General features: G+C 37.8%; 1 protein-coding gene across 1 annotated transcript in view; it reads right to left on the reverse strand.

The window, feature by feature from the left end:
* Positions 1–470: 470 nt before the first annotated feature.
* sorcs3 (sortilin related VPS10 domain containing receptor 3) overlaps positions 471–19984 on the reverse strand; it is a 263786-nt gene continuing 244272 nt past the window's right edge. Inside the window, exons 20-27 of the mRNA XM_034131550.1 lie at positions 19245–19378; positions 17991–18114; positions 17383–17495; positions 10474–10605; positions 10253–10352; positions 8027–8132; positions 7092–7252; positions 471–3956 (exon numbers count right to left, since the gene is read on the reverse strand). Coding sequence (XP_033987441.1) covers positions 3898–3956; positions 7092–7252; positions 8027–8132; positions 10253–10352; positions 10474–10605; positions 17383–17495; positions 17991–18114; positions 19245–19378 — 929 coding nt within the window. The 3' untranslated portion in view covers positions 471–3897. The remainder of the gene's footprint in view (positions 3957–7091; positions 7253–8026; positions 8133–10252; positions 10353–10473; positions 10606–17382; positions 17496–17990; positions 18115–19244; positions 19379–19984) is intronic.

Here is a 19984-nt window from a genome sequence, read left to right on the forward strand (position 1 = left end):
GCATTGAGAATTACCCAAAAGTTGGAGTGAATTAAATTAGTTAGGTAATCAGACAGCTAGTTAACAAGCTAAAAGTTTATCCAAACCACTTTATTTGGAGATAAAACTGAATGATAGCACACATAATAATCCCTCAGTGTTGAAGAAAATTGTGGGCACATACAGCTTTGGGGAAATTATTAGGCTAACGTCTTTATTTAGTCGAGCACTTTAGTCATTGACTTCTATTATGCGACGATGCTTAATGTAATAACCTTCTACTCTCACCATGAACTGTTAAAATGTGAAAGCTGGCATCATGTTTTGTGTCTGAGTCGAGGAAGAGCATGAACAGTGCTGCTAGTTTTCTATCCTTATTACTGTAGATTGCTACTTCTTCTTTGTTTGATCAAACGTGATATTCACATTAAACATCATCTTCTTTGCACCCTTCAGTTCACAGGAATATCACCACCCAGACGACGAAAACGTTGATGTACAAAAATACATTTATTTGAAACAATTTCAAAATGACAGTTTCCTTACCGTAGAAATATGGAAATAAAGATGAAACAAAACATTACTGATGATGCATGCATTGTAGATTTTTGTGCAATGAAGAACATTACAATGCTTATGCCTTCGGAAATATCACGAAAGCAAGAATCTCTTTCATTTTCTGGATCATTTTACAGAATATTGTGGTTTTTTGAGAAGTCAGATTAGACAGAAATGTCCAGTGATCAACGTGGTGATGGAATGACCAATGAAGCAATTACTGAAAGTCTATGAACATGTTCAGTAGCTATTCTTTGAGACTTTTTTTGGAGTACCGAAAGCGTAGCATCATGGCCTGGCTCTAAGTGAAGTCATCATACATTCCTTACAATTTCAAAGGATCCAGGAGGGGCGAAAAAGGACCAATACAGTACAAGTAGGATTGTTCAGTACAAACTTTTTACAACTTTTCAAAAGTTTTATTTCTGTTTGTCCTAATCCTGTTTTGCTAATACAAATCAGAAGAAAGACAGCATCAAAAACCCCACGCTAAGAAAATCCAGCAAGGCAAACAACTCTCTGCTTATGGCATGTGATGAATACAACAAAGCTATAAAACAATCTTTGTTCAATGTGTATTCTGTCTGCACTAACAAGGCTTGGCTGTTTGGTTTGAGATGAGAACGCTGTGTTTGAGGTAATGAATATGTGATGTGACAGCCTGTGCCTTTGTGTTCCTCTGTCCCTTCTCGCTTAGCCTGCAAGTGCTGTTTACTTCAGCTGAGCATTGTGGGAAAGCTCTGCATGGGGCACGCTCTGCTCAGGTGTCCAGCTTTCTCTGATTATCACCATGCTGGATACCAAGAGGCTGGCGGAAATCATCCCGAGGCCAGTCAGTAAGAAAACAGCTCTGATGGGAGAGTGCTGCATGCTGGGAGGACGTTACCTCCTCATTTCAAACTTAAAGCAAAGCAGTGAGTCAAGCGTTGGGTTGTTAAAGAACCATGATGGCCCCATGGAGAGTGGATTTAGTCTTTTTAAAGGAAGGGGCGATTTCACAACAGGATTGCGTGGCTTATTGCTAACCACTAAACCTGTGCAAATAAGATAAAATACTCCACAAAGGGTGAAATGCACCCTTACATTTTACATTTGCACTGATTTCAGTTAAGTCATATGCAGGCATTTGGCATAACATGAGCCTTAAAGGCGGTCCAATTCACTCCAGTGGAATTATTACTCTCATGACTGTAGCCAGGCGAAGACATCATCATGCTCCGCTCAAACTCATTTATTGTGGGTTTGCAGTGACAGGATGTAAGGACAGTTGTATGATGAAAAATAAATGAAGAAAGCGTCTCTGCATGTCGTTTTTGAAAAAAACAAAGAAAGAAAACCATGAATGACAATTTGGGGTATTATAAAAGCGAGAAAATATATACTTTTTTCCCCCTCTCCTTCCACAAAATAAAGCAAATTGCACCAAGCTGAACGTTATGGCACTCCTTTTGCTGTAATATTATAAGCGCAATATCGTCTGTGAATCTGACCTTGGGGCAGGGTAGAAAGTTGGCTCACTGTGCCCTATTGATGACTCACTTTTGAGATCAAATGCAGTTTTCTTGTCGTAATGAAGGAGAATGTTTGTGGGGCGAAATTAGCTGTCAAGTAAATCAACCCTCCTCCCCTGCATGGAGCCGACAGCAAAACCCTGAGCAAAGAACCAAGTGAACAACCAGCGAGAGTTCATTTCAAGTTTCAGGTATATCCATTTTTGAAAAAATTATTTGTTTTTGATTGTGTATATTCAATATAACACAAGCAATGGTATATGCTTACAAATATGTATGTACTATAGGCCTTCTTAGGGTTTTATCAGTATTAGGTGTAGCTTTAAACACGTGGCAGTTACTGGCATTCATAAATAACTAAAACTCATTATTGTTTACACTCAGTATTGTATTGAGTGGTGCAGGAATGAGTCCTGAACCGGTTCACTCGTCTAAAAGTCAATTTTCTTTTAACGTGTTTGTAGTTAGGTCATTTGACTTTGATGCAGTTTGTTAATAGCTCAATGTTAGCTTCCGGTTCTGGCAATTACATTTTAGCTCCAAAAATCACAAATTGGTGTTTATATATGGAGATTATCATGGTGAACAAAACACGTTATGTATCATAAACGTGTGTTTTGTCACAGCGCTTATTATTTGCAATTTTTGAAAATATATTAAAGAATCAAATAGCTTTTTGTTGAAGGAGCCCTTGCGACGCTAACTTCAGGGTTTGCCAACAATAAAAGGTCATCAGTGCACCACTCGATTGATTCATATTGTTCTTTCCCAAACAGGAACCGAAGTGGAACCAGCTATCAGAACGCAACCTTCTGTTCGTGGTATTTCTGAGGACGTACACATAACTTATAATGTTATTTTGGATTGAACGCCATCAATGTTCTCCCAACATATGAATATTGTGAATTTGATCACTGGTCACCACAATAGAAATGAGTTCTGATGCCCAATCTGAGTTATTGTCCAACAGGCAGAAGGTAATGTAATGAGACCAATGGCAAGGATGGAATCTGTGTAAACATCACTGAATATCTATTGTATATATCTAATGAAACACATTGGACATGTTTGTATTTCTTTCCAAGGAAATAGTGGGACGTTAATACTGCATTATTTCAATAGAATTCTACCTGCATTTACAGATAAACCTTTTCTACAAGATACTTATCGCCCAACAGTAACTGCAGAAAACAAGGGCAAAACAGAAGAAGTGTGGGTAAAATCCATTGGGCTCTTTGAGGGAGGATTAGAAAATAACTATTTACAACACTTGCTTATCTACAACACAGAAATCCTGTCCTCAATAAGAACATGCACAAGTCAAGAACCTTAGCGAAACAAAGTTGATTTCTTTAAGTAATGTTTTAACACACTTTCAAAAACAGACCAGATCCTCTGTTGTCCATGGTACTTAGACTACGAGCAGGTAGAAAGTAATAATATATACATTTAACAGAACATATGATAATATTGTACATTTCAATAATATTCCCTGTTAGATTGAAGACTCAGACATTATAGTCTATATATAGGCAGAAATTATTCTCAAAGCAAACTCCTTATGAAATGTACAGAACTCTTCACAGGTGTGGACCAAAGGTATTTCACTCTGTGAATGAATGTAGCTTATACATCCACAAAACTGTATATGCCAGTTACGACACTGATCTCATCGAGTAAATTGACATTTTTCTGCGTGGATGTTGCTGAATGAGGCATCCGTGCAAGTCAGTATAAATGAGGTCCCTTAGAAAACTATTAACATCAGTTGTGTTGAGAATTACAAAACAGAAAAAGAGAACCCCGACACTGTAACACTTGGCTGTACATAAACTGTCGCTCTTCAGCTTTACACGCTAGTACAGTTGGGAATCTCCCTTGTGCTCTCGCAGGCGTTTCCAACTCCCCCTGAGCAGAGAAAGACAGAAGAAAAGAATGAGAGATAGTTAGTTCTGCATCAGTACAACCTCTTTGACATGGACACCTCGTGTTTATTACTGAAATGTTTTAATCCAAGGATTTGTAGCTGTTTTTTGGATATAAGAAAGTGAGCCATTATGAAAATGTATTTCTTTTTTCTACCGCTCATGCTGAAAATGAAGGGAAACTTCAGTGAGTCGTATGATGTCATTAGTGGAGGATGATGGGATACATGCAGGATCGGGAAGTAAGGGATTTAATGTAACGGGATAATGTAATCAGGATACAAAACATTGCATTTCTTCTGTAAACTGTACTGTTCTGTAGGCCAATACTTTAAGTGTGAATCATGTGTTTCAGTGTTGGTGTATAAACTACTGCCTGAATATGCTTAATGACAGGCAGGTTTTCCTATGAATAAAATATAATCAATATTTTCATACTCAGATTAGGTTTACTAGTTACAGATTTTACTGGTAACTAGTAATTGTAATGAAATGCATTTTCAAAGTAACTCTCCCAACCCTGGGTACACATCTATCCAAAGACCTCCAGTGTAGTTCCACTGCATTTTGCAACATTTTTGGGAACAACTCACAGAAAACAAAATAACTCCTAAAGTAGTCTTAAGGGCAATTATACAAGACAACATGAAACACATGCAGAGAATACACATTTGTGTTTATGTTATGTACTGTAGGTTATAACAGCATGTCAAGACGAACTGCTTTCTCTGATTCAAGGCTGTAATAAGTTTCATCAGCATTGAATTATTTCATAACTCTTCCTCAGAATACTAGAACAATTTAAGTTATGATTTCATTTGGAAGAGGCCAACAAGGTCCACATGTTGAAGATGTATTGATAGGATTGACTAAACCAACATTACTCAACAAACATAGTTCATTTTTCTGTTATGCAGTATATTGTTAATGGAAAATTAATTGAATTATAATGTAAAACTGTCGAAAACATACCCAACAAACATGTTTATCAATTTGCTTTTCATATTTTGAGAACAAATGTACTTTATGCAAGACTGAACAAGACATTAGAATTAATTAGTTTTTTGGTTGCGCATGTTGTCTCACACTCAGGAGAGTTGTTTTATTTTAATTCTTTCTTTTGAATAATTTAATTTGTATTGCTGTTTGTTCTTGTTTTTATGTTTTGTTATTAGAATTTAAACAAATGCTTAATTTTTTAAAGGGTTATATCCTCATTGGTTTGGACCCTATGCATTTGTAGAAAAAAAGGCCTGTGTGCGAACTGGGAGGGTTGAGTTTGGGTCTAATAAAGGATATTATTACGTTGCATTATTCAAAATGTAGTGTCCAGTAATAATAAGCATTACTATGAGGATGTCTTCCGTCTTCTGAACTTACTATATCATCATCTGTTTTTGCTGCCTGTAAGAAAATGCAATACTAAATCCCTGGATTGGCCATTTAATGTAATATACTGTACATTCCAGGACTGGAAGTAATTATTACTCTAATTAGCATGATTGCTTCTATTCTACGCTTTAAATTGTCCGTTGTATTTATTACAAGATGTAATTATTGTAATTTTAAATGTGTTATCTTCTTATAATAGCACTCAATAGAGTACTGCAGTGATGATGGGATTTCCCCAGTTGATTTTGGTATATTGCAGAAATCAAGCTTTGTGGTCAACACTCGTGAAGGATACTGACACGTTTTGTTCAGCAGGATGATTTCCATATACTAACATCACTTTTTCCTTTTTTAAGCGTAAATGCAACCAGAAGAAGTGAAAAAGCTAATGTATGAAGTACATTACGGTCACATGGTGGCGCGTCACCCCGGGCTAAGCTAAAGGCGGACTTGTGTCGGAGTGATGAGGTATATAAGTCTAATTTAACCAATCGTTATTTATATGACATATTTTATTTTGTGGAACAAAAAGGTTAGCTTGTGTTAACCCCAGACCTTGTTTCAGGCTTCTTACCACACACATGTTCAAAAATCCATTGACTTTGAGACGACCGGAAATGGTAATATGCTAATCATTTTCTGGGTTTTAAGAATCATTACTGCACCACTCTATATCACAGATCCCATATACATGCACTGTCTGGTTGCACTGCATGTATAGAAGGCATCGAGGCTTTTGTGTTGCTGCTGTTTTTCCTGTATATTTCTCCTGATGCAAGTTCTAGAAAATGCACTACAGGAGTGGAATACAGTCTTTGTTTCATACGCTACGAATGTGTAGCATAACAACTAGTTGTGCAACCCTGTGAAGTTCTAGTCTATACTGTAGCAGAGGTCTGCATTTATTATTCATTTTGTAGACTTAGTATGATTAGGGTTGGGGCAGCACCTCAGGTCATGCTGCTACATGATGACAATACTGACCGCCTCTCCTCTGTGGAGAGGCTTACAGGCAGTAAGCAGAAGATAACAATGGGCATTGAGCTGAATACAATATTGTGGGTGTCACCTCGGTGTAAGACCTTAATCATTTTCACACCTACGTCAGCTACTCAGAGACAAATTAATTCGGGAACTGCACTTGCCATTTGACCTGTACTGCATTCTGTTGGTAAAGCAGCAAAACAGCGTATCATATAAGGTCAGAGTAAGCAGAATTTAGCCAATTAGCTTTTCGCAAATGTGCTGGAATATTTAAACAAGTCATATTCTAACCAAATAGTCAAGTGATTAAGGCCGCTGCCTCTGTGCTCCTGCTGGCCAACGATGTCCTGAGGCAGCATGCTTAAACATGTTGGTTTTATTATTTATTCATTGTTCTCAGTACTGCAAGCCTTGCTGAAAATCTTTTCTTTACTGTGCTAAACCCCATCCTGGTCTGTCTATACTCTGCGGCTCCCTCTGCTTTCCTCTTCTCTGAATAATTCAAATTGCTAAAAGGAGATTAAGTTGCCAATTCTCTGTTTTAAAAAATAATTCAAATTCAATAGCTAAAGTACTCCTGGGGTATGATTCTGCACACATGTATTTGTGTATTCTGACTTCTAAAACCATCTTCAAAATGATAGAAAATCATGTCTCCGATCAGGAAATCAAAACCCTTTTCAAGTCAGTAAGCAATCATTTTGAGTGGAATCATTTCACTCCATGAAAGCTCTTCATTTACTTTTGATCCTGGCATCCAGTTCTTTCTCCATGAGTTCTTTGGATGCGGAGAACTCACTCAGAGTGATTTTAGGCGTGCTGTCACCCTGGCCGACCGAGCCAATCATCTCCTGCTCCTTCTCCTGGTTCACCTCAGCGTATATGTTGATCCAAGGTATTTTTCTAATTTTACAAAAGAAGAGATTGACAAATTGGAAAAAATGAAATGTTTGCCATATTTTTCAGTATAAAAATAATCATTTACAAGTCTAACAAAAGTGTTTTTTTTATGACAAACTTTAAACACATTTTCTCGGCTAACCTCAAGGACAGTTCTGTTTCCTAGTGCTTTGGGCATTCCAACTTTCAGAGTTGTCTCAACTGTAATAATACCTCAGTGACTACTCTTTAGGCAAATTACAGTGGCATTGGTATCTTTCCCATCAACATTTATAACACCTAATATACATCTATATTTAGTCACCATCCAATTTATTTCCAATTACCATTCATTTGGGTTATTAATTGCTCTGTTTTGTCAACTGTGAGATTTCCTGAAAAATGCATGCTCTTTAGACTAATGGGAAAAAATTCATATTCATAATTAATGACAGCTTTTCCATTCCCCCAGACTTTTCAAGAGAATCATTTCAAGTATGAATAATTTATTCAGCAAATAACAAGCGTGGCACAGCAACAGCATATTCAACCCTTTTAATGGTCGTTTTATCCACATTTTATCACTGATTGGAGCCACATGCTCATTCAATCCTGCTAGAAGTTTGTGTACAACCTCTAGGGGGACTTGTTAAATCAAATTTCTTAGCGCGACTGATTGATTGGTCCAGACGGTGCTCAAATGGTATCATCAATAATGGATAATAAAATAATAGATATATACTAGGGTTCTATATGACCGTGCCATGTGCAGCAGGTGGAAGTAATCACACAGTGTACCTCTTGAATTTGTAGATGAGGAACACTGCTAGACCCAGGAACACCACTGATAGGAGCATCAGCATGGCCGAGCTGCTGTGTCTGGGGCTGGAGTCCACCAAGGGTGCTGTGGGAGCGGACAGGAAACAGTTAGCTTTTGGTATATCTCCTTTTAATTTCATTGTTTGCCTCACCAACAAGCCCCGCAATTTGTGAGACGTTGATGTACATGAATCTACATTAATCATGATAAAAGGTTAAGTAGCTAAAGTGAGAAGTTAGTTAGTTATCTACAGTATCGGCTTTATAACATGTTAGGCTAGTTTAGCATGTTACATGTGCTTTGATATTATTGTCTGCCTTACCAACAAGCTCAGCAATTTGAGTAATGGCGACGAAGATGAATGTACTGTACATTATGCCTGATTAAGAGTTGAGTAGCTATATAAAGTAAGTAAGTAAAGTTAAGTAGTTGGAAGACCCATAAATATACATGGTCTACACCATGTTTAGCTTGTTGATATCATTGTCTGCATTACCAACATGCCCAGCAATTTGAGTAAATGAAAGTACATTATTCCTGATAAAAAGTTTAGTAGCTGTATAAAGTAAATTAAATTAAGTTGTTGGAAGACCTGTAAATACATGTAGGCCAGGGCTTCTCAAACTACGGACCAAGGTCCCCTTGCCAATGAATTGTTGACTAGCAGAGTAGGCTACACAGGTAGCAGGATTGTGTATTGTCCATCAACCACTTTAAAAACTCCACAGGGCGTCTTTAATCTGCAATATGTACAACATGTATGAACTGCAAGTGCTTAGGCAGCTTAGCAAAACAATGTTTGTAAAAAAATTGTCATGGTTCTCTAAACATTTGTGTCATCAGTTTGTTTCTATCGTAATACAAATTGTGTTATTTTTCATTTTCCGGACTGCACATTTACATGAAATGAAATATAGACCCATGTTTATGCTCCAGTAAATTAACTCCACTGCTGACCGTGAGTTCTGTATATACACACACAACAGAGATAATGGATTTTCAAATTATGCTTTTGTTTTAAATAGCTCAAATGTCATTGTTGTGATAGCGTGAAATTGCTGTTTCTATTGCTGGGCAAAGAAGGTGACAGCAGCAGGTATTTATTACTTTTTAGGTAGATTTGAAATGGTTACATTTACCTCAAACAAAAGGCTAATCAAACAAGCACTTTCAAGGATTGGTATCAAAGTACATGGTTTTGCTCATAATCAAACTCGTTATGTTGAAGAGGGCTTTAATGTCTGGTATTTCAGGGAAATCATTCCCAATGTTTATGAGCTACTTGCAAAACACTTGAGCTTACAAACAGCGTTACGTATGTTGTTGACCTTTCTCAAGCAGCTTGAAGGCTCTTTAGACCTTTTTCTTGGGAGGTGAAATATAAAGAGGTATCCAGCTGGGTAAACCTCCAATGTCATTAAAGTGCAGCACACCACAGATCGTCACAGAGCAGCATATGCCAGGCTGTTAATACCCAGCACTTTCAGCTACACACAACTCATGGCTGTGTGCCTCCGAAGACTGTTTGCCTAATGAAACTAGCCAAGCAATGAATACCGTGTAAGTGTATCTGTCCAGCAGTCAGACACAGGATTTGTTAAGTATTTCCAACACCAATAAAAGGTAGATTTCTCCTGAAAATCCATGTTATTTACAATGTGCCTCCATGAATCCAGCATTGCTTTTATACTTATAACAGCACTTTGGTTTTTGACAGCAGTGCCTATTAAATGTTTGTAATCTTGACCACCTATTTTCAGCATTTTCGAACCAGACGCTGTTGACTTCTCAAGCATTTCTTAAGAAATGTTTTCCCATAAAAGTGTACAGTGTTCTTTCTCAAGGACTAAATAATCAACATAATTATACTTAGTGTAACACTCATTTTGTGGTTGGATGGCGATACAAGAAATAGAACAGATGTTCAGCTTTTTATGGCAGGCATAAAAGATCGTCTCAAGGAGCTCCACTTAAAATCAACCCCGAGCCTGTCATACTCCCCTGTGTTCTTTATTGGGAAAGGCGGCAGACTGACAGGAATTTTAATGAGCGGAGCAAAGAAACATTCATGTTGTCCAATGACCATTTTTACAGTTGTGTATTTTGGGACTTCCAAATGAAGAATATAAAATGATAGGTGATGCCCCATGCCAGGTACAATTAGGGTTGATAACTTAATGTCAATAAGAGCAAATGTTTCTTACCAAGTGTTAACTGTGTGTTGTACACAATCACCCTTACACCAGGCTTCAGCTCGAACTCCACCAAGTTCTGGTTCAGCGCGGTTACAATTACATCAGATACCTGTTAAACACATACAACATGGTTATCTACATTAAAATAAGTCTTGTTTTGCTTTGTGAACAGCAACGTTTTTGATTAGATTTCAAGTAATAATGTACATTTTCAATAAAGTCCCCCATACCTGCTCTAGCACCTCCTCACTCTTTTTCTTGCCCTCTGATTGGTTCTTGTGGGGTAACAGGAAGAGCTCGGCAGCTGTTGGGACTCCTGGGAACACGGCTACCAGGAGCTGCTCCTCTGGGAAGTCCGACACCTGGGATAAGGCAGACAAATGCACTGTGACAGTGATTTATACAAATAACTTCATCAATTTATGACTTTGTTCTGTGCCCATGAAATCAGACAATTACATTCTTCCAGTCAGCTTACCCCCCTTTAGTGGATTATTGTGTGAATGTTATATATGTATTGCAAACATAAGGAAGCACAGCGCTCAACAGAGTAGGGGGCTGGTTGTGAACATAATAACATCCCCAGCAGAAGAACTGAGACTCAAGTACACTGCCATAATCAAGAGGGTTCTTTGGATGTTGCAATGTGAAGATTATGGCGTGTGAATGTAGCAGCTAAGTTGAATGCTTGATTCTGATTGGTCAATTTAGACATTAAGCAGTGCTCTTTTTCGCAGACCCCTGCAAAGGACGCTCTTATCAAAGGACAATGTGAATATCAATCCACAGTAAGAAGTCTGGTCAGTTTAACGTCAACTGTGGCAAAAACACATTTGTTTTTCTTCATCAGAAAACACCATGCAATACTTTTTGAATATCCCTTTTTATATATATATATCTATATATATATATAGATATATATATTGAGAGCATGAAAAGCTGGTCTTATGATGGCTGAACGGTCCGTACAGAAAATAAAGAGAGAACAAGAACAGAAAACTAGGAAAGGGAAGAAGTTAGAAGAGGGTTAGGGTTTTGCCGACAGAGAGATCAGTGGAAAAGGAAAGACAGGAAGTAAACACAAACATGAACAGCAGAAGAAAACAGACAGGAAGTAAAATATGAAGTGCTGCACAACCCTCATGGCCAACATTTAAATATAAATAACATTACATGTGAGTGTTGAGAAGCTTAACGGACATAGGAAGGAATGACTGCTTATAGCCTAAATTATCCATTACATAGCACATTTCAAAAGTAAATGTTAAAAATGTTTGCATTAAAATGTGAGGAGTACATCTATATCTGTTTTTAATTTTAAGAGAGAGTACTTCATGATATACTCAAACTCTCAGTCAGGATGTAAATACCTAAGTGGCTGTAAACACTCTCCACTTCAGACGTTGGGGATCATCTTCAAATAGCACACCCTCTTGATAAAGCTTTTGATGCCTTAATGGGACGCGTGGCAGATTTTTTTATTAGGGTTATTTTCTACAACTTTTTTATTAAATGTGGGCTGAACTTTAAATACATATTGTGTAAAATTACAACACATACAAATGTAAACTCATAACAAAAAAGGAAATAAAAAATGCAGCTTTGCTACTTTGGCTCACAATTCTTTTTCTTTTTCAAAACACGAGTTATACGTTACTGACTTAATATTTAGACTACAGCAAGACAATTGATTTGGTTCTCTGAGATCATTGTAAGATTCTGTGGTACTTCTATTACTGCCAATGTTTTGCAGAGGTAGCAATGGGAACCCCGGATCACTATATTCTATAACAATGCTAAGTTAACAAAGTTTTGGTAAAACAGCTCAAATAAATGAATGCAATCTATAAAGATTAACACAATAAACTACTGGATAGACTCAACATTCACCAGAATGCACTGGAAGGATGGCAGTGGCAGAACTGGACTCTAGCTACTGTTCTGGAACCACTCACAACTAGCCCTGATCGGCAGCAGAGAGATCGGGTTGGAACAACACAGATAGATACAAAGAGACAAAAGTGCCAAATGCATAATGACCTTTGTGTCTAGTTACATTACATTACTGTACATGTCATTTGTTAGACACTTTTATCCAAAGCGACTTACATACTTAATACTGTGGACAATCCCCACAGGAGCAATTTGGGGTGAAGTGTCTTGCCCAGGGACACAACGACATGCTGACTGCAGTGGGGCTCAAACTTGCTATCCCCTGATTCGAAGTCCAACACCCCACCACTGAGCCACAGCCTCCCGTTCAGTTCAGTCATGTTAGTACCCCACTGTTTCAAATATCACTTATTGGGAAGACGGTACAGTTGTTCTTTTTCGTTAACACTTCAGGGTTCATATTGTTCAGTTCCAATGTTTCTCAACTGGACACTGTGCTACATAAAGCTGTACCAAAGCAGAATCTCTGCATGAAAAGATTGTTTCTTCAACATTACGTAAGTAAAGAATTTCAAGAACTGATGAATGGATTGTCCTGGAACATGATACAGACAGTCATGGTTACCAGAAGATGAACTCTAATCATTTTGATGATCCCCTGACTTCTTAAAACATTTGGATTTTTTTCAAAGATACCTGTAATTGTAAAATTCCCATCAGGTTCCTATGTCATTGAGCATTCATTGATAAAAAAGCAAATCAATCATAATTGTACCTAGAAGCTTTTTGCTACAAATGTAACAGCTATGACTCAACTATCCCAAGCTTTGCCTTTCTAATTGCTTGCTGAGGGTGGAATAAATATATTTGTTGTAAGATAAATAAACAAAAGCTTCAAAGACGCTGTCGCAATTTTGAAAGTAAGATATTTTGGTGATGGTCCTCACAGGAATTGCTTCAGACGTGTAATTAGACTTTTGCAATCCAACAAAAGAAAGTCATTTGGTTTGAAATGAAATGAAAACGTTTTCTGGTTAAATCTCAATTTCCTTTGGTTTTTGATGAAATAGGTGAGGCCAAACCAATGTTTTCTGTTTTATTTTCCCGAAAACCTCTTTCGGCACTCAGCACTTAACCAGTTTATTCAAGGAAGGGATGCAGAGCCTGGGTGGTGATCACTCTTCATTTTAGAGCCTGTGATGTTTTTATGTTTTCTCAGCGGCTGAGGTGGACAATGGAGTGGCTAAAGCCAAAGCACATCAATTATCAAGCACTGAAATCTCTATTTGAGTACCAAAGTAGTGGACAAATGATAGCCATGGGCATGACTTGCAATGAGAGAAGGGATGGCAGAGGGGGAGATAAAGTAAATAGGATGACAAAAGAGGCAATAGCCCCTGAAAAAAATCAATACACTTTGACCATGTTTGTTCTCATTGCAATCTGTCATTAGTTCAGAAAAAAGCTGGCAGGCTGCTTTCGAGTGCTGTGCAAATCTACTGCTGGAGACAAACATCACACTGAAATAGCAAGCAGGGAGAGAGGTGAGACACTGAGCGAGGAGGAGGTTACCTGCTGCAGGGAAGAGTGGCTCAATTTAGTTTGATACAAAGATCCCACAGTGCAATATTTTGCAAGTTTATTTTGGTATTATTTGAAGAAGATAAGCTCTAGAGGCGCTGAGGACAGAACTGTAACTGTGCATATACTGAAAGGTTTCCACCTCTACACATACAGTCCATTTGTGTGCATGTGCAAACGTTTTCTTTAGGGCATGTTCTATGTACCAGAAGCGATTATATGTGATATTTAGGCAACAGTGGAAAAATCTAGTGTTTGAGCTTACTCACAGTGGCAGCATGCATTGACATAAATGCTAGCAACAGCAGGAAAACATGCTTAGAATGTTCTTTAACCATGTTAGCATGCTTACAATGACAAATCAGCACTATACACAGAGTACATCGCTGTACATCTAAGGACATAACCTTTTACACCTATACAGGAAAGGGAGAACCCCAAAAAGCATAATAGGGCCTCTTTGTCTGAAATCCAGATTGTTTTTAATTATCATGAGGGGTATCTCTTAAAACCAAATATAAATTCTAGTCATTTTAGAGAAAGGTAGTTATCAACATAACCATAGTTTACAAGAGTGAAAATAGAAAACATATTGCTTTGAATGGTTTACTAAGTAATGTGGTGCCTTCAGGGTAGCAATAAGAATACGACAGCTAGATTTAACTTTAAGTTAAGCTGTGGGAGTATGAACATTGCAAACAGTCTGCATTTGAGCCGAGAAACCTAAAGGCGATGTAAGAGGGAGATGGTTGTAGATAAACAGAGTGGGATGATTTAACCTCCATTACTGATTGTGCATTCAGAACTTGTAGAGGCAGTGGCACCGAAGTTATGACTCGAGAGATTCAGCAACTGCCCTGCAAGTAATAGCGCCTCAGTTAAATGGACCTTGACTTTATTGTAAGTTGTTCCCTCTTCTCATCTCGTGTTTTATCGTTTGGGAGTTGTTTACTATATTGAAAAGCCATCAGATGTGGACTGGCCTCTGTCTCAAGTAAGAGTTCTCAACCATAACGAAATAGAGGAAGAATAAACTTTCCTGTCAAAACTTGGATAATGTTTTTGTCTGGAAATGTAATGTGTGTCAGTGCTACACTTATACACACATCTACAGTTCTTTCACATGGGTTTAGGCACATAACAGATTTGAGCAGGACAATGTGAAAATATATAAAGCAAAGTGACACATCAGCCACTAGTAAAATTGTGAAAAAACACATGTTGGAATAGTCACCATGTATACTCCCTGTTCAATGTAATACTTCACTTCAAAAAATAATCTGTGAGGATGGTTATTTATTGTAAGCCTAGTTCTATGACCACAAGATAGCCTTACAATGTGTATGTTCATGTTCGGTCAACCTGAAGAACCCCATGTAGGTTTATTGAGGGAACTATCTATAAAACAGTATTTGTCTTTATCCATTACTATACAAGCTTAGTGTGAGGAGAAAAATAGATTAGGGACCGAAAAATAAGTAATGTAAAGACAAAATCTTATCTTAATAACAGCAACTAATAACTCTTTAAAAGCAAACGTGAATATACATTTGTATTAGTTTAAGACAAACTTAAAAAAAAGCTTACTGTATCCTTTAGCCAATGTTTTACCATGATGCACTATGAAATAAAAAAAATTAATAATAAATGTCTCTCTACAAGAGGTTATAAGCCCTTATCATTTTAAGTTTTTATCAAGCTTTGTTGTAATTTGCTAAAATAATGAAGTATGGTTTTGGTTGTACTGCTTGAATTGCTGTTTACAACACTAAACTCCCACACAGTGAACCTGGAGCCTTCAACCTAATGACAGGCAGGAATACAACCTCATCACCAGCTAGCATGAAGTGGAACGTAAGTTAACAGACTTGACCAAATTCACTTATCAAAAAAAGTGCATGAACATTACATTACATGTCACTTGTTAGACGCTTTTATCCAAAGCGACTTACATACTCAATACTGTGGGCAATTTGGGGTGACGTGTCTTGCCCAGGGACACAACGACATGCTGACTGCAGTGGGGTTTGAACCTGTGACCCCCTGATCCCAACACTAAAGCACAACCCACTGCACCACACGCCTCCCCATAAACATTAGGATTATGAAGTTAAAGTAGCATATTTTAGAAAGTTGAAACATGTCACTACAATAATGTGAACAATGCAGCTTGAATCATCTTACAGAGTGAATACAAAAACAGGAAAACTCTGCAGATAAAACAGGTGGCAGTTTAGCACATTACCCTTTGATGTACTACATGTTATGTGAAATAATGTAACTGTGATATGATAGTATTAATACTATCTCTGTAATCAGAGAAGAATACAATCATGTAATAGCTTAATCATGCATTGATAAACTAAGTACTTGATCAAAGGGGCCCTATTGTGCTTTCATTTTCAGGGTCATGTATTTTCTTCCTCTGCTGTGACATGTCTCCATGCTTCAATGTTCAAAACGCTCTTTATTTTTCTCATACTGCCTGTGATGCAGAACCTCTTTTCACCCTCTGTCTGAAACCAGAGCCCAGTCTCCTCTGATTGGTTAGCTGGCTGGCTCTGTTGTGATTGGTCCACAGATTAGAGATGTTTCAGTTATGTCCCGCCCCTTAGCCTATCACGTAAAATGTGATGGACAACTATGTCACTATGCTCTGAAATAAACAAAGGAGTCCAATGGAGGCGTTTAAGGTAGGGGGGGGGGGGGTATGTGAGAGAGATAATCGCTCTGGAGGGAACTTTAGGATTGTAGTCTTTGCAGACCATTTAAATGCTTAAAACGTATATAACACACTACAGGATTGGAAAAAACCCAAAAAGCATAATAGGGCATCTTTAAGAGCGAAAGTTACACCTCAGCCGATTTCAAACACTAAAAAAACCTTTGAGTCTACAGGGTTGTTGACATCGATTCAGTCTAAATTATTTAACAGAAACACGTCCCTCTTCTGGACTTGATGGGGAAATGTGTTTCTGAATAAAAATATATATTTGTAGGGCCGAATCGTCTTACCGAACATGACATCACAGAGAAGATAAATGGAAATCAATTGGCTCAACATCACGGACCATATGTTATTTATGAGATCTCCTTTAACCATTTAAAACAATTCAAAAAAAGCGCCCACCAGCAGCTCTTAAACTCGACTCGTTTGTAAGACGGTCAAGAGAGTAGCACAACCAAATGCGGTCCGCTATTCATGAACTGTGAATAGGGAGTTGAGTAGCACTTAACAACGATGGGTGAGCTGCCCACACATTGCGAGGCTACATGCACCCCCCTGCAGTACGTTCAAGTACGCTAACACACACACACATTATATACCGTGACAGATTTCGTAACTCAAAAGGTCCCTCCGAAGCCGCCACGCTTGAATTTCCAATAACTTTGTATTGCCGACTTTTAGATTTAAAGATTTCGACCTCATGAAGTCATCTTGGGTGAGAAGGAAAGCAGAGGGGTCTTCACACCTCTCTGATGATGAATCGCTGGGTAAGGGCAATCTTTTTTTGCCGCACCAATGAGGAGTGGGCAGCAAAGGTAATAGGGGTATAGGAAAGAATTGAGCAAGAGCAGGGCGAGAAAGACAATAGGAAATAAAAAGACAAAGGAGTTGAAGACAGACAGCAAGATGGACGGAAGAGAAAATGAAATTCACTCACTTGGAGCAAAGCCTTCTTAATTACTCTCCCCACATCCTGTCTCCACTCGGGTATGTCTGGGTTGAACTCGTCCAGATTAGGGGAGAATGATAAAAGTAGAGATTTGAAGAATTCTGTTGAGTAGAGTCGAGGGAGAATCAGCCATTATTTCACTCCGATCCGGGGGCATTATTCTCAGGGAGAAGCGCCAAAACTGTCATTTCGCTCAAGTTGAGTTTCAGGTAGTTAACACTTGATGAAAAGACGAGGGTTTCTCATATCCCCTACACTTCCCTTTGGCTGGATGTACCAGATTCACTTCTAGGTAATTAGAAAATATCACAGCTCTATGCCAGCCCATCTATTGGTAATAAATCAAAGCATTTTACAGATACTTGCTGTCGGGCTACTTACTTTCAAATGAAGACATATTTTTATAGGTTCTAACAGTGATGTGATATATTTTACTTAAGTAGGAGCAGTTTTATTTCAAAAACATTTTACACACGTCAGAATATAAAGGTGTCTAACTAAAGGACTGTTTTCTGAAATATTTCCATAACACAATTTTTAGCTAGAATCTAAGAAGTACAGGCTTGTTCCATGGGATACATTTAAGAAATACTGACCTTGCACTGCTATGGTCTTGGTATCCTGCAGGATGGTGTTGGCTGCAGCCACCTGGACTGTGATGGTGTGCATCCCGTCGTTGGGGAAGGTGTGTGAGATACTCCCGTCCAATGTTATCACGGGCTGCAAGAGCAAATGGTACAGGTACAAAGTAATGTCACACTTCTCAAGCACATGGTCCATGCTTGAATCACTGGACATTGGCTATCTTGCCTTAGGCTGGTTTTCAAGGTTGACCCTAGTTTCCTTATATTCATTCCATCCATCAGTGGTGCGACAAATAGGTCTAACACTGGGATTTATTCAAGAGAAATATAAAGTTTTGTTGAAGTAAGGGTGTGTTTGGAGTGCCTTGTTATGCAAGTGGTTACCTTCAGTGTTTTATACCCCTGTTAATGTAGAAGTAATAATAATAAAGCTTTATTTGTATGGCACTTTTCATACACTAGGTGCAGCTCAAACTGATTTAGCCACAGGGCACACTTCACGATGTAAAACAGAGAACAAGAAATTCACTTCAAGTCAAACGATCAAACCTTTTTGCACACATGTAGCATGTATGCAAAAACATAATATAACAATTCAAGGAACCCAAGGAGGTCAAAAAGGTATGATAACAAAACAGTAAAAATTTAATTAGGAGAAGATGACCCTCTCAGTAAAACAAAGGAAGACATAAGACAAAATAAAACGACAATACAATAAAATATAAAAAACTATAAAATGAATTAATAAAACAATCTAATACAAAAATAGTGATATTATAAAATAAAATAAAATGGGGATGTCGCTAATGAAAAGCTAATTGAAAACATATGTCTTCAACTGTCATTTAAAAAAACAACAGCTGAAGACATCTTGTGTTAAAGTCAACCTGAGATTGACTTAAATTGAAGTATTATGGGATCAAAGAGATTACAAATACTGCATTTTAGACATGCTAGAATCATAGCTCTAGGGGTTGCAATGTTGGTGGAGTGAAACTTTCACTTCCGGACTATACCATGTTCGCACATGAGGTCCAATATCCAATGTCCAATACTTTGGTTTATATCCTAATTCTGGCATAAATAATATAATTCACATTATACTATGATGTACTTTTTGCTCATTTATATTGTGCTTTTTTTTTACATCCTAAACTAATAATCATAATAAAAGGCCAACAAAGTCAGATGCAGAGGGAGCCACAAAGGCGCCTGCTTGCTGTTTAAAAGCAGCTGAAGTCAAGAGTGCTGTTATGGAAGAAGTACCTCAGTATTGTTGCCAAACCACCAGAAGTAAGTAACAGTGCGTGAGTGGCTGGGCAGGACCACTGCTGTGATGTTCACCTCCTTGTTCTTTATGACCACAAAGGGAGTGAGAAGATGGATGTGCTCCACTGGACCTGAGAGAAAAATAAAGAAAGAGATAAAGACAGTTTTTTAGAAACTCTTTTGGTTTTATATGCTCTTAATGTATTGCATAAGGAAACAACAAGATGTGTTGTGCAACCCCGTGATGTACAATAACATAATCAAATCTTCAAACCAACTTTCTGTGAGTTGTCTCAAAACCCCCTGTTGATCTCATCCAAACATCTCTGCATCTCAACATTCTCAATCCTACCTGCAGATTGGTATAATTGTCATCAACAGATGCAAAACGAGACTGCATTTGATACAAATGATGGTACAACCCCCAGTGTTATTCCAAACTGTCAATAAACCCAGAAATATAAATTGTATAGTAATATGTGAACAAATCTACGATGCAGGCTCTGACTTATAAGCTCTATTTATGCTATTTTTGTTTAATTTCTTTTAATTTGCTGTGGCAATGATCTTTTCCTAACGTGAAGTCTTATGTTGCCTTGTGAAAACAATTAATATTATTGTGCTTCAGTACAAATAAACATTCAGTAGGAGCTTTTGCAGTTATGTTAATTAAATTACATTTCTTTATAGGTTGATAAATGGTAACCCAGGCTTTCTACCTTCCTATTATAATATGC

This window comes from Trematomus bernacchii, unplaced genomic scaffold (assembly GCF_902827165.1).
Source record: "Trematomus bernacchii unplaced genomic scaffold, fTreBer1.1, whole genome shotgun sequence".
NCBI lineage: Eukaryota > Metazoa > Chordata > Actinopteri > Perciformes > Nototheniidae > Trematomus > Trematomus bernacchii.